We start from the raw sequence: 13,748 nt of genomic DNA on the forward strand, positions 1-13,748 counted from the left end.
AATGGGCACAAGTTGATGGAGAGGAGGTATAGATTGGACATCCGCAAGAACTACTTCACAGTTAGGGCGGCTAGGAGCTGGAACCAACTTCCAAGGGAAGTGGTGCTGGCCCCTACCCTGGGGGTCTTTAAGAAGAGGCTGGATGCCTACCTGGCTGGACTCATTTGAGTCCCGTTTCTTGTTTTGGGGTTTTGTTGTTCTCCCGCCCTGGCGGGGGGTCGGGCTAGAAGATCTATTAGGTCCCTTCCGACCCTAAATCTATGAAACTATGAAACTATGAAATAGACATAAGGAAAAGTCTTACAGACTAGACTACTGAAAATAGAAAGTAGAGGATGAAATGAAGTCAGATTTCAGGAAGAGAGAGGAGTCCTGGACTTTGCTACAGAAAATTTTCTTTTCTTTGCTTTCTCCTCTACTATTCTCACTTCTCCAGTCAATAATGTGTTATGTTTTGCACAGGAAAATGTCAGTTTTTAACAAAACGTTATAACAAAATGGTCATAAAAAAATACAGCCTTAGCCAGCATTGTTTTATTGGTGATGAAACTTGTTCAAATGTATCTGTATTACTATTTTTATACCAGTATTCTAGATTTATTTCCTAGACCCAATCCTTCTACTTTGTGCATCCAAAATTCTCAAGACTTCAATAAGCATTGAAAGCTTTAGTTTGATGGTGTGGAAAACAAAAGAAGAGAAATACCAGAAGCCCTTAAAACCTTGTCATACTTGTTTAGTGCAGTTAGAAAGACTAAACCTTTTATCTGCTGACACAATAAAAATAAGATTCAGAGGAGAAAACAATTATAGTAGTTAGCAAAGCGGGAATACTGTGAATATTTAACTCTTCCTCTCTTAAGTACTTGCTTAATACAAAGAGGTTTTTGAGGCCATGCATAGAGCAGGAAGAATAAGAATATCAGTGCAGAATTAAGATACTCAGATTCTGTTTAGTAGGAGCCTTTTGAAATGTTTTCCAGAACATTTTCAGAACCTAAATCACTGGATCTTAAGAGTGGTTAAGTACAGCCAGAAATACATTCAAACTGAACCACTTCATCCTCATTGAAAGTACACTGCTAATTTGGCCTAAAATGGATTTGCCCAAAGCCATTCAGTCATGTTTTCAATTTTCTCAGGTAGGAACAATTTGTATTCTGAATCTACAATATGAACTGCACATCCCCAAGAAAAGAGCAATCAAGCTGTGCTATCCTTCATATGAATAATTACTGAGGGATTTAGAGCCTGGTGGCCTGATCCAAACTCTATGGAAAGCCATCATAAATCTATCTGTTGTCTTCAGCAGGCTTTGAATTGGGCACTTTGTGTCATTGGAAGGAAAGTAACAAAATAAGGTTGAAAAACATGTAAATCTTGGTTCCTACAGCAGTCCTGCATTGATTAGCTATTACTCAAAAGAATTTGCCTTGAAACATGGATAAGGTTTAATTATGTTTAATATCCGGCAGCCTGACAATTGGCACGGGAGCTTTAGTAGGATTATTATACTTAAACACCTTAGGCTACATGCTCCTTGTTACACCTGAGCAACCCCAGTGAGGTACAAACAGGAAGATTTGGCCCCTTATTCCTCAATGAGTAGAAACCCATAACGGCTAATTCAGATCAACTCATGTTGTAGATTTGAATCTCTTTGAGAACCTGTAAGAAGTATTTCATCTTGGTTTACATGCAACAGACCCCAACCTTCAGTCCTTGGAACTGAATAAATGAGGGGCTTTTAGAGTTAAAACACAACCACCTACACTTGAGTGAGAATGTGATCGTTCTGTAAGAGACTTTTAACAACTCCTATTCTCTGCAACCACTTCTGAGGGGACTAGTAACGCTTACTTACCAGTGTTACAGAAAGAAGTAAATTTCCACCAAAACTCAGCCCTTTGCAGTAGGTCTCCCATTCAGTAATCCACATGTAATTAAATTTTACCAGCTTAACTCAGACTTGATGTATACATAAGAAAGCCATGTCTTCATGAATGGCACTTGGAAGTTACATTTCTCCTTGCTATTTTAAATGTTAGTCCTATGTTTACACCCAATACGCTTTCAGTAAGCAGGCTGTGACCCCAGCAGCACTACCTGAACTCTCTTCAGCACAGTGGTTGGGGGGTTCAGATGCTGAGGGGGTCAAAGAGTGTCAGACTAAAAAGAGGGACAGAGAGCAGAGATACCAGTGGGCATGCCTACATGAGATACTGTGTCACTGTAGCATTGGTGGGCATGAACCATGACGCCAGTGCTACTGCGCAGTAGTGATGTGCTACTGTGAGTGAGGTAGCAATAAGCTACTACATAGTATCTGATTACTACCGTGCAGTAGGGCTGGAAACGACCTGTGTACTGCCGGGACTGCACAGTAATGGTTATTACCGTTAGTACGGCTAAATGACTGCACAGTAACAACAGCAGTCAGGCGCACGTGTAGACATACCCAGTGTCTAGGGCCCAAGTCCAAAGCCCATTGAAGCCAGTGGAAGAATGTCTGTTGACTTGAATGTGCTGTGGCTCAGACCCGCAAACCAGGAGTCAGCAACGTCTATGAGTGACGGGACACTACTTGTAACCCGGCCACTGCTGTGGGCTGCTGATCCCCTGTGCAGTGCCCTAGACCTCCCTGCTCTGGGCCAAGGCTGCTCTCATGTCCCCATCTCCAGCCTCCACTTGCAGTTGCCACCATTCATACCCACTTTTCATCACTAATTGTGATGGGTAGATCTGAATTCAGCAGCAAGAGTAAGATGCAGTAGTGGAATGAGAGAACAGCTTGTGGCACAGAGCTGGGCACATAGCCTGAGGCAGCCACCTGCTAGACACTGTCCAAGGCACACTGGGCAGGGTATGTAGCAGAGAAATGTAGGAGACAGGATGGAAAATTTTTCTCTGCTGCTGTATGCTACTGATTCCTCCTGGCCATGGGTCAAATCCAATCTTTTCATGGGCCTGCAGGCCATGCATTCCCAACCCCTGCTGTAGATAATTCATTTTATACTACTATATCATATGAGCTATTTTCCTTAAATCCCATTAGTAAGAACACTTAGTTTCTTGATAAAGAGAGTATGATTAATTTCCTCCAAAGAGAACAGAGAATTCAAACGTATACCTACTATAACTATTGTAAGGGAATGTCTGCAATATTCTCCCATACAGTTATGCTAAAATCAAGATAACATTTAAATAGCTTGTGATTAGCTAGAGATGATCTCAAAACCCCTCACTGAGCATTTGGTAAGAAAATGATTTTTATCTGTGAAGATTGTTGCTGTTACTCGTTCTCTTTTTGAACGCCTGTACCAAACTGCGACATTTGCTAGTTGGTCTGGGTCACACTGGAAAAACAACCAGTACAATGAACCACAAACATGATACAGTTCTTTCTCCCTTAAAATAAGTGGATCATTTCCCACAAAGAGTGGTTATTCTCATCTGAATAGACTTGCTTCATTTTAAGAGCTTGACTGCAACTGAACTCAAAACAACCTTGGAGGGAGGAAGGAAAGACAATAACAACAGTTGAAACTTTATTATCCAGTCTGGCTCAGTCATGCCCAGAGTGAAATGGGGTAACAGTAAAGCATGGCTGGCAGAATTACAAGACACTGTCGCCCAGATCCAGAACATGCATGTGTTTAAAAATAAAACGTATGTAGAAGTCAAATGCCTAAATCCAAGTGAGGAGTTTACAAAAAATATCTGCAGCTTGGGCATCTGAGATTCTGTAGCCATCTATGTGGCTTCAGTGGTGTAAACTTCTGCTACTGTACATGCCCAGAAGCACTGTCAGGATGGCTGAAATGAGCTTCTTGGTACCTGTCTGACATTTCAAGCTATTTGGCCTTCAAAAAAAAGGTGTGCCCCTATCTAAGGCTTAGGAGAGGTCAGGTCCAATACACATGTTCTGGAAACTTCTTGTTTCCAGTCCCTGATCCAGGACTGTTCTTATGTTTTACCAATAACTGGGTGCATCTACACATTCATTAATGCACTTTAGGTAATGCACATTAAATCTAGTACCTCTGGGCTCATCCACAAATGTGCTTTAATGCTCAGTAGACTATTTTATTGTGCATTAAAGTATCACCTAAAAAAAGAAGTTACATCATGCTAATGCACAGTAAAATGGTCTGTTGCACATTGTCACTAAAAAGCATGCAAAGGCATTACTACATGTTAGCGCAGCCTATTGTGCATTAATTTAGCACCCCTCATTGGAGGGCTGCTATACAAGCGAAGGGAGCCTGCTTTGACATGCTGGAAAGCCAGTGCATTGGAGCAGACTTGATTAACTGAGTCTGCTGGAACATGGAAATGAATGCGCTCCTCCAGACTCTAGCATCACGTGTATCAGCATCCTTGCATTAAAAAATGGTGGGGGGGCACTTTGAACTAAAGCTCATAAAATGAGCTTTAGTTCAAAGTGCCCCATCCCACCACTATTTTTCAGTGAGGAGACACTGATACACATGAAACTCAGGCACTTTTAATTAACATGGCTTGCTAATTAAAGTGCCTCCCCATGCCTACCAGAGCATGTGTAAAAATGCCCAGAGGTACCAAATTTAATGCACATGAGAAAAGGTGCATTAATGCATGTGTAGACACAACCTCTATTGTGAAGTACTAGAAAAATGTGCATTGGCCTATTTTAATGCACATTAGCTAAAGAGCATGGTTTTTTTGTGACCCTTTAATGCACATTAAAATAGGCTAATGTGCATTAAAGCACACATGTAGATGCAACCACTGTATAATCATAATGAGTTTAGAAGCCAGAATTCAGATAACCCCTCTCTTAGTGGAAAGGGGTTGTATCATCAGGCTACCTCTTCTGCTCTCTCTCTGCACCTATGCATCATGCATGCCTTTCTGCTCAGTGGCATTGTTTCAAACTGGCCAATAGCCTGATGGTTAGAGCACCAACAGGGAGGTGAGAGTTTCAACCTGCATCTGAGGAGGTTACTACACCCGGGTCTACCACTTCCTGCATACGTATTCTAAATTCCTAAGCTATCTCATAAAATGTGGAATAAACAGAGGTTTTAAATTGTATAAATATAAATAATTATAAATAGAAATATCTGTAAGTACGAAGAGAAAAAATGTAAGTGTGGAAAACTAGTTATAGCTGGTATGTCTTTTTTTACCCAGATAGGGGAAACTGTATACCTTGGGCAATAAAACTGCAAATTTTCTACATAATGAACAATCTGATTACAAGACAAGAAAATTATGTCCCCTCCTACAGCTTTAATAAAGACATAAAAACAAAATAAGCAAACATAGTCAGAGGGGTTTTAGGAGAGTTAACGAAGTAAACGTCAGTCCTGTTGCTGAATTAATTAAAATGTATATCCTTCCTGGAAGCAATGAAATTATACCCACATAGCCTGAATAACACTTATTGTAGTAGGATCTGCTTTAGCATTGCCATATTTCTTCTGCTACTCAAAGGAAGGAGGCTGGGCATAATGAGTAACAACATTGATCACCTGGTGATAAATTAGTTTGTCAGTAATTTGCAATCATTCTGTCTTGGCAAGAGAAGGAAAAGACAAAGAAACACAGTGAAGACACTTTTATCAGTTAACTAGTAAGTATCCTCACCCTGCCCAGTTCCTGCATATAAAACTGCCTGGGTTCCATATTGATTTATACTGGGCAGTCCCACTATTGATGTGATGGTATATTTCTACTGTGCTAACTCATCATCAACAAAATGCCACCTTGACTATTAATATGTTTCTTAAACTTTCTTAAATGTTTAACTTGCATATACTGCCTTTTACTTACCAGTCACTGATAAACCTAACTTATTCTTAGAGTGACAGGTGCATTTGCAAAGGAAAGGATCAGAATAAGAACACACTGATTTTCACGCACACGTTTTTCATTCTTTTTACTGAGTTTATTTAAGCTCTTTTGGACCGCTCATAGGTTAGTATTTTTAATTTCTTTTATTAAGGAACAAACTCAGTAAGTGAGTTTTCCTAGAATTCTAAGACTCAGAAGATTATCCCCAAACTTTAGGCTATAATTTAAAATTTTAAATCATGGAATATAAATCATATGGCAAAAACCTAGTTTTAAATTAAATGCTTCGGCTTTTAAGATTAGAAACAAATCTGAATCAGCCATGGATGGGGGATAACATTAATTTTGCACTCAACCATTACCTTGGTAGTAGCCGTTGAAGTTGATAAGTAGCTCAGTGGTTAGCAAGTTCTTAATATTACTGAAGAAGAGATGAGTTCCTTTCCTTCGAGTGGGGGTAGACACTTCTTCCTGATTATAGTAGTGGCAAACAGCCTTAAATAGGGATTACGTATCAGCCCTAATGAACCAAACCCTATTTTATAAATGTTCATGGGAGTTCGGATCTGTGAATTTGTCTTACTGCAGATTAAAAGGAATAGGGTTAAATTCTGAACCAGATGTATTTCAGATCATCATGAAATTCAGGAGGTTTAAACATGGAGTCTGAGGTTGGCCACATAATATATAGCTTGTAATGTGTATTTGCCTAGAAAGTACTGAATTCCAATCTTCTATCTTTGTGTTTCCCATAGGTTACCAAGATGCTGGCTGTAGTTGTCATACTCTTCGCCTTGTTATGGATGCCATATCGGACACTGGTTGTTGTAAACTCCTTTCTCTCCAAGCCTTTCCAAGAAAATTGGTTCCTGTTATTTTGTAGAATCTGCATTTATCTAAATAGTGCCATCAATCCTGTGATTTACAATCTCATGTCCCAGAAATTCAGAGCAGCCTTCAGGAAACTCTGCAACTGCCAGCAGAAACACTCAGAGAAACCTGCTAATTACAGTGTGGCTCTAAACTATAATGCCATAAAGGAGTCTGAGCACTTCAGCACTGAACTAGAAGACATTACCATCACCAACACCTACCTGTCTTCTGCAAAAATGTCCTTCGATGATACATGTTTGCCTTCTGAGGTAACATTTAGCAACACCTAACATACTATTAATAATAACCAATATGTTGTGTGCATATACAAGGAACCAGACCACAAAAAAAAATCAAAGCTAGATCCTCATCTGGTATAAATCAATACAACTCCTTTACTTTAGCAGTGCTGACGTGATGTACACCAGATGAAAATCTAGGCCCTTGAAACTCCTGGGAGAATCTACAAGGAGAGCTGAAAATATATTTTACTTGAAAACAGTAGGAAAAATAAAATGTTTTCTTAGACTTTTAGCAGAAGGATTGTTTACCTTTACCTGATTTTTTTTTGGCAGACTTGAAGTAAATTTTCATTAAAAATTGTAACATACGCACATATTTTTGTAGTCCAAAATTCCCACCATTGTTTGATTTTGAATATACTGCTAATGGCTATTTTCTAAATCGTTTTCACATATTCACAACTAATTGCAGTCATTTTTCACATTGGACAACTCCGTTCTCAAATACCATGAAATGTTCTAATTTTGTGCTTATTTGAAAAAACTGCCATTTTTCCAAAAATTGAAATAGAGCTGCTTAACTTCACGTAAAGGTACATTATGTGCAAACAAAATGCACACAAGAGCCTGAACCTTCAAGCTCAATGGTTGGTCCACTCATATGTGAGGTGGAAGAATCAGGTGCAAGTCCATGCTTGTGTGGGTCTCAGGCATCAGTTTAGTGCCAAAAAACTTGGTATTATCAAGGTTTAGCTGGCTTTGTGCATGACCGGGGCAGAAACATAAGTATCAGGGGGCTTTTGTTGGCAGAAACTTAGATGCTCATAAGGTCACACAAGGATTCTTTAGATTTTGGACTTAGGAACCTAAAGTCACAGTTAGGCACCCAGGTCCCCCTCGTGACTCTAGCTCCTTCTGCCATCAAACCATTGGCAGCTGTCCAGTCTTAATAAAAATGTCCAAAATCAATTTGCATAAATACATGAAATGGTAAGGAGTTACGTTTTCCTAAATGTTTAAAAGTTGGGGGTGGTCCTGTGGGGGTTTGGACTAGAAGACCTCCTCAGGTGCCTTCCAACCCTAATTTCTATGATCCTATGGTCCATTTTGCTGTATATTCAAAACACAGAATACATGAGGGAGTTGGAATCAAATCAACTTCTCCTTACCCAAATCAATGGGAATAATGATACCCAGGACAGCAGCCCCCAAGCCTTCAACTTATTACTTGTGGATTCTTCACAGAAAATCACATCAAAGTTTTTTTTCTAAAGACATTATGCATTGGGCTTGCTTCTCCTGAATCATGAATAATACAACGTAACTCTATTAACTAATGTACTTTTTCAGCTTTGGGGCTGGAATGTGTTTGCCACCGTTCCCCTATGGACATCTATGTTGTGGCTCCTTGGTACACTGACCGCTCATGTGGCTCCTGACTCATCAGCATTGACTATCACTTGTTAGAATGAAATTCATCCCCCTCATGGTAAGCTCAGCTACTGACTCCCCTCAGTATTCATGGCTGTAAAAAAAGCCAGAGAGATTCAAGGCGCTCAACACATAACAAAAGGTACTCAGTACCCTTCCAGGATCAGCTTTGTGTGGAAGCTGAAGATCATGAAATCCACTCCAACATGGAGGCAGAGGCTGGGCAGCTGCAGCTGGAATGCAGGAACTGAACAGAAACATAGCAGCTTGTTCACGCTATGGGGGTTTAATTATCCCTAAATTGAAATGGTGGGTTTTTTAAAAGACCGCTTCAATCTAGGGAGAACTAAGCTAAACTAAACCCTCATGGCATGTACACAAAGGTGGGGACCTGATCCTTACCTGCCTTTTCCGCCGGGGTTGGGGGGTGAGGAGGGAAGGCAAGTTGCCAGCGGGCCAAGTGGTCCCTGAGCTGCATGAGGGCCTGCAGCTGGCACGAGCCTGCTGGCACCCAGCTCAGGCAGTCCCAGTGGCTGTACAGACACGGAGGGAAGCACCAACCTCCATTTGGCCATGGAAGGAAGCACTGGGCCCCAGGGCAGCTCAGGCAGGGAGGCGGGCTCTGGAGAGAAAAGAAAAGAAAAAGATCAATCTTGCTGCTTTTTTTTTCTCTTCAGTGGAGCCTGTCTGCCCTGAACTGCGTGGCGCCTGCTAACCCTCAGCACATCAGCTTCCAGCACCCCGTGCACTGTTTCACTTTGTTAGGTAGCAAACTAAAACACCCTGGAGGTGTTTTATCTTGCTATGTACCAAAGTCATTTAAAGTGGAATATGCTGCCGAATGTGCAAACAGCGATGCCTTTAAAGCGGAATACACCACCAAACTTGCAAGCGGCAAAGCCATTAAAGCAATGCAAAAGGGCATTTAAGCTGCTTTAAAGACCATTTTTGTGGTGTGTAGAAAGGCCCAGACACTGCACACCCCTCTCCACACACCTCTGAATCAGCAGCATTGTTCCCACTGTACTGTGAACTAAGCAGCTCCTCAGTCATGTCCTACAGCTCCCATCCCTAGAGGGAGTTGTAGAGTCAGCATGAATCAAACTCTTTCTTTCCACACACACAGCATTGACATGTTTCTGTGGATAACCAGCACCATTTGTTCTTAAAATAGTACTGTGCTAGCTTACAACACCAGTAGGGCTTAACTTGGTCTACAACAGTGTGTCAGATGATCCACAGAGTAGCTAATTTTTTCCATTTCCCTTTATAGGTCATATGAGAATGAAGGAAGCTGTTTCTATTTTCCACTTTGCTGCTCCTCTCAGTCTTACACCACTCCAGACCAGCCTGGTCTTATTAATATTTCTGTTCACTATTTACAACAACCTGTATTAAAGCCAAAACTACTCACAGACTCAGAAGTCCCCTTACAGACTCCAGGAGAGACCACATATTTCTGCACAATATCTGCTTGTTTGCAGCAAAAGTAGGTTCCTGGGGAGGAAGAAAAAAATACTAAGGATCTGATTCCATAAAAAAGCATCTGAGTTGGACTTCACACATGCTTGATATATTACGTGTGTGTCAAATTGTATCACAGGTTCTCGCTTTCTTTTAAAAGAACAAGCCTCCCTTTCAGCTACACCTGCAGTCTTTACTTGATTTCATAGAGCCAGAGTTCAATGGAAGTTTTGCCTAATCTAAGACTACAAGATTGGGCCCTATTTGTGTTAAACTATCTAATACAGGAAGGAGTGTGCAAATATGATGCCTTTGCCAGTGAAATCAAACTGAACCTGGTAACACTGCAATAGAACAGGCTTATCTAACCAGGATATTTCTTAAACTGCAGAGTGCCTGCTCAAACCTCAGTACAATGGATGCCTTTTGTGACATGCTGGAATGAGGATATTCATCATTTCACTTGCAGTGCTCAGTACTTCAGAGGAAAGAAAACTGTATTATCCTATCATTGATAGACAATGTAATTATGGTATTTTTGCAGAACAATTTGAGTTAAGGGTTAGAGAACAGCAAGAACTCTACTGCCGGTTCCAGTAATTATCTAGCTTATCCTCCCTCCTTCCAGACTAGCACACATTTAATGGTACACATCATAACAAATTTTAATGACTAGATACCTGATGGTCAAAAGCATGAAATCCATTTTCTGACTTTTCATAGCATGAAATAGGAAAACATGCAATTGGTTCACAGCAGGGAATAAACAAGTGAAAAACTCGGTAAGAAGCTTTGCAAAAAATGTAACCAGAAAGTATAAAGACATTCTACTTAGAATATATCTCTTCTCATACTAAATCTATCTGGACTTGCCATGTACTGAAGAGTGTTGTTAAAGACTTATATGTTTTGCTAGTTTAGCTAGGCTAAGTAAATAATTCACGGACTGGGTTAGGCTAAGTACTGTCTCAACAGAAACTGGATTCTTATTCCATTACCTGGACTAGCTTTTATGTCCCTCAGTGGGGTAGGGTAACTTGGTGGTTCTCAACCTTGTTAAACTCAAGGCACCCCTTGCTAGATTTGAGGCAACCCTCGGAAGATGCCAGCTCTTTCTTTACACTGCCTTTTTGACTACAGAAAAATAACAGAGCAACTCTTCTGTTGCAAAGAGCTCAGAAAGACCACAACATGGGTCAGAATGTTCTTAACACTATGAATTCCTACTTGAAAACTTTGGGTTTATCTTATGAATTGGGTTTGCATGTCTAACAGAGCTCACATTGCATGGGACCCTGTGGAATCCTTGAAAGGATCCCAAGGCACCCCAGGGTGCCACAGCACCTCGGCTGAGTGAGAATCACAGGGTTAACAGCTTTGTTTATCCCTTTTGATTTCTTTGACCCACAATTAGCATTCTCAGCAGTCCCCCTTCCTCTATCCATTCCTCCCCTTTTTCTATCCTTTCTATTTAAATTACTGTTTTCCTTTCTATTTAAGAATTGCTCTAGTATTTTACTGTAGTAAAAAAAAGAAGTAAAAACTAAGAGCTGTCAGGTTTCAAAGGGTGCTTTGAGTCTAACAAGGGGAACCTTGGGTCTAACAAGGTTGAGAACCACTGCTCTAAGGTGCCACCCTACTCTGCCTTCAACTCAACAGAAATTTTTTCTCAGATAAAGAGATTTATGTTTTAATATAGATAATGCCTAGAGCTGATTGGAGAAAGCCTAATGAGAAAAATGCCAATTGTTTTCATTATTTTCTCAATGTTCTGTTTAGGCTTTCCAAAAATTCAAGATTTAAAAAAATCTCCTAAAAATTGACCAGCTCTAAATTTGTCTGAAAAAGAGGAATTTTAATTTAAATGTCACTATTTTTTTTTAATTCTGAAAATTCAATGAAAATCCAGGGAACAATGACCAGCTCTAATACTGGTCAGATTTTGAAAATCTGAAACCAAAACCGTAAGTATGATATGGGCATGTAGCACAGCATGTGACCCAGCACAGACGTAGACTAGTCCTTGCCCATTCTTTTACCACTGTCATAGATGCTCAGGAGGATGGAGTGATGCCAGTGTATTCCTGGTTGCACTCCTGAGTAGAAACACTCAAAGTTAAACATAAAGTAAAACATGCATCTCAAGCAAAACTAAGGAAGTTATTCTCCCACTGTACTCAGCATTGGTGAGGCTGCAGCTAGAGTGCTGTGTCTGGTTCTGGGCACCATACTTCAAGAAGGATGTGAAGAAGCTTGAAAGAGTCCAGAGAAGAGCCACTCGTACGATTAGAGGCCTGAAGAGCAAACCATACAAGGAAAGGCTGATAGATATGGGACTGTTCAGCCTAGAAAAGAGAAAACTTCAGGGGAATTTGGTGGCAGCTTACAAATATATCAGGGGTGAGTATCAGGGGCTAGGCAAACAACTATTCACCAAAGTGCCCCAGGGGAAAACCAGGAGCAACAGTCATAAATTCGTAGAAGAAGGTTTCAGACTGAATGCAAGGAAAAACTTCTTCATGGTTCATGTGACCAGACTCTGGAATAGACTCCCAGCAGGGGTGGTGCAGGCACCTACCCTGGATATCTTCAAAAGGAGACTGGATGTACACCCTGCTGGGGTTATTTGAACCCAGCAGTCTTTCCTGCCCAAAGAAGCAGGGTTGGACCCGATGATCTCATGAGGTCCCTTCCAACCCTGAACTTGTGTGAATCTGTGAATAATCATGGTCACTTGCTCATTTCCTCGTCTACAATGGCCACTTCTCACATTATATATAAAATGCTGCATAAGTGCTGGGCAATGTGTGTTCATTAAGGAAGCCTCAAACATACTGGGTGAATCTACATTTGCAATGAATGCGACATAATAAACTCCAGAGCAGTTTACTCAGAGTGCACTGCTCCTGGGCACATCTACATGTGCTCCTGGGACAGCAACATTTTGAACCAAGGCAGAGCAGCCCCATCCTGGCACTAGGCTCAGGGGGCTCAGCCCTGGGGTGCAGGTGGTAGTGTTGGGCAGCAGAGGGGCTGGCTGGGGCATGAGTGCTGAAACTGTGGAGCCATGTGGCTGACCTTCCCCACCAAGTCTGCTGCCAGCTTGGGGCTGGTCTGCCCTAGCCCAAAGTGCTGCTGTCCCAAACACCATCCACATGGGCATTGCAGTGCAGTAAATGACTTCTCTGTAAGATAATACTGTCCCTGACAGTACTATTTTCCTGTGGAGTTAATTTACTAAGTCCTAATACCAGTGCACATGTAGATGGTGACGCTTTACCGAGGAGCTAATTAGTCAACTCCACAGTAAAGCACACATGTAGATTCACCCACTGAAGGATTTCTGCATGAAGTCTTTTCTCTACACTAACACCTTCCCAGTACATGCCTCTTCCATGTAATCATGTATTCATATTTATATTAAATAAAAGATCACCAGAGTGCAAAAAGCATAATATGACACTATGATCCAAAGTGTAGATGCGCCCTAAAGTGTTTAGACACAGCAGTGACATGGGGCTTATAAAGCAAGAGGAGAAGAATATTCCACCTGTGGAAAATAACTAAGTTAAAAAGTTAAGACTGGTGGAAATGCCTCAGCGTGCTCACTTAAATCAACAACTGCCTGTAGGGAGAGTTTCAAAAGGAACTTGCAATACTGCTGCAGCGGGGTCAGAGTTGAATGGAGTACATGTAATTGTGCCTTTGCTGTCATGTCGATAAGGAGCTCACAATAACTCAAAGGCACCACTACATGCATTCTATTCCAGTTTGCCTATAATAAGCAGTCTCAAGTATTGCTAGCCATATTTTTAAATCTGATTGCAACTCATCTAGCCAGGAGTAAATCTCTTAGGAAACAAGACACTGTTTTGTATGTCTTGAGAGCCTTTTCCTCTC

General features: G+C 41.0%; 1 protein-coding gene across 2 annotated transcripts in view; it reads left to right on the forward strand.

The window, feature by feature from the left end:
* Window positions 1–9,801, forward strand: part of TRHR (thyrotropin releasing hormone receptor) — a 35,166-nt gene extending 25,365 nt beyond the window's left edge. The window contains exons 2-3 of one of the 2 annotated variants that reach the window (XM_019528075.1): window positions 6,594–6,980; window positions 9,658–9,801. In XM_019528075.1, coding sequence (XP_019383620.1) covers window positions 6,594–6,980; window positions 9,658–9,666 — 396 coding nt within the window. In that variant the 3' untranslated portion in view covers window positions 9,667–9,801. Of the gene's footprint in view, window positions 1–6,593; window positions 7,063–9,657 lie in introns of those variants that run through there. The other variant, XM_019528073.1, reaches the window with a different exon arrangement.
* Window positions 9,802–13,748: the final 3,947 nt, after the last annotated feature.

This window comes from Gavialis gangeticus, unplaced genomic scaffold (assembly GCF_001723915.1).
Source record: "Gavialis gangeticus isolate Ggan-Ray unplaced genomic scaffold, GavGan_comp1, whole genome shotgun sequence".
In the NCBI taxonomy this organism is placed as follows: domain Eukaryota; kingdom Metazoa; phylum Chordata; order Crocodylia; family Gavialidae; genus Gavialis; species Gavialis gangeticus.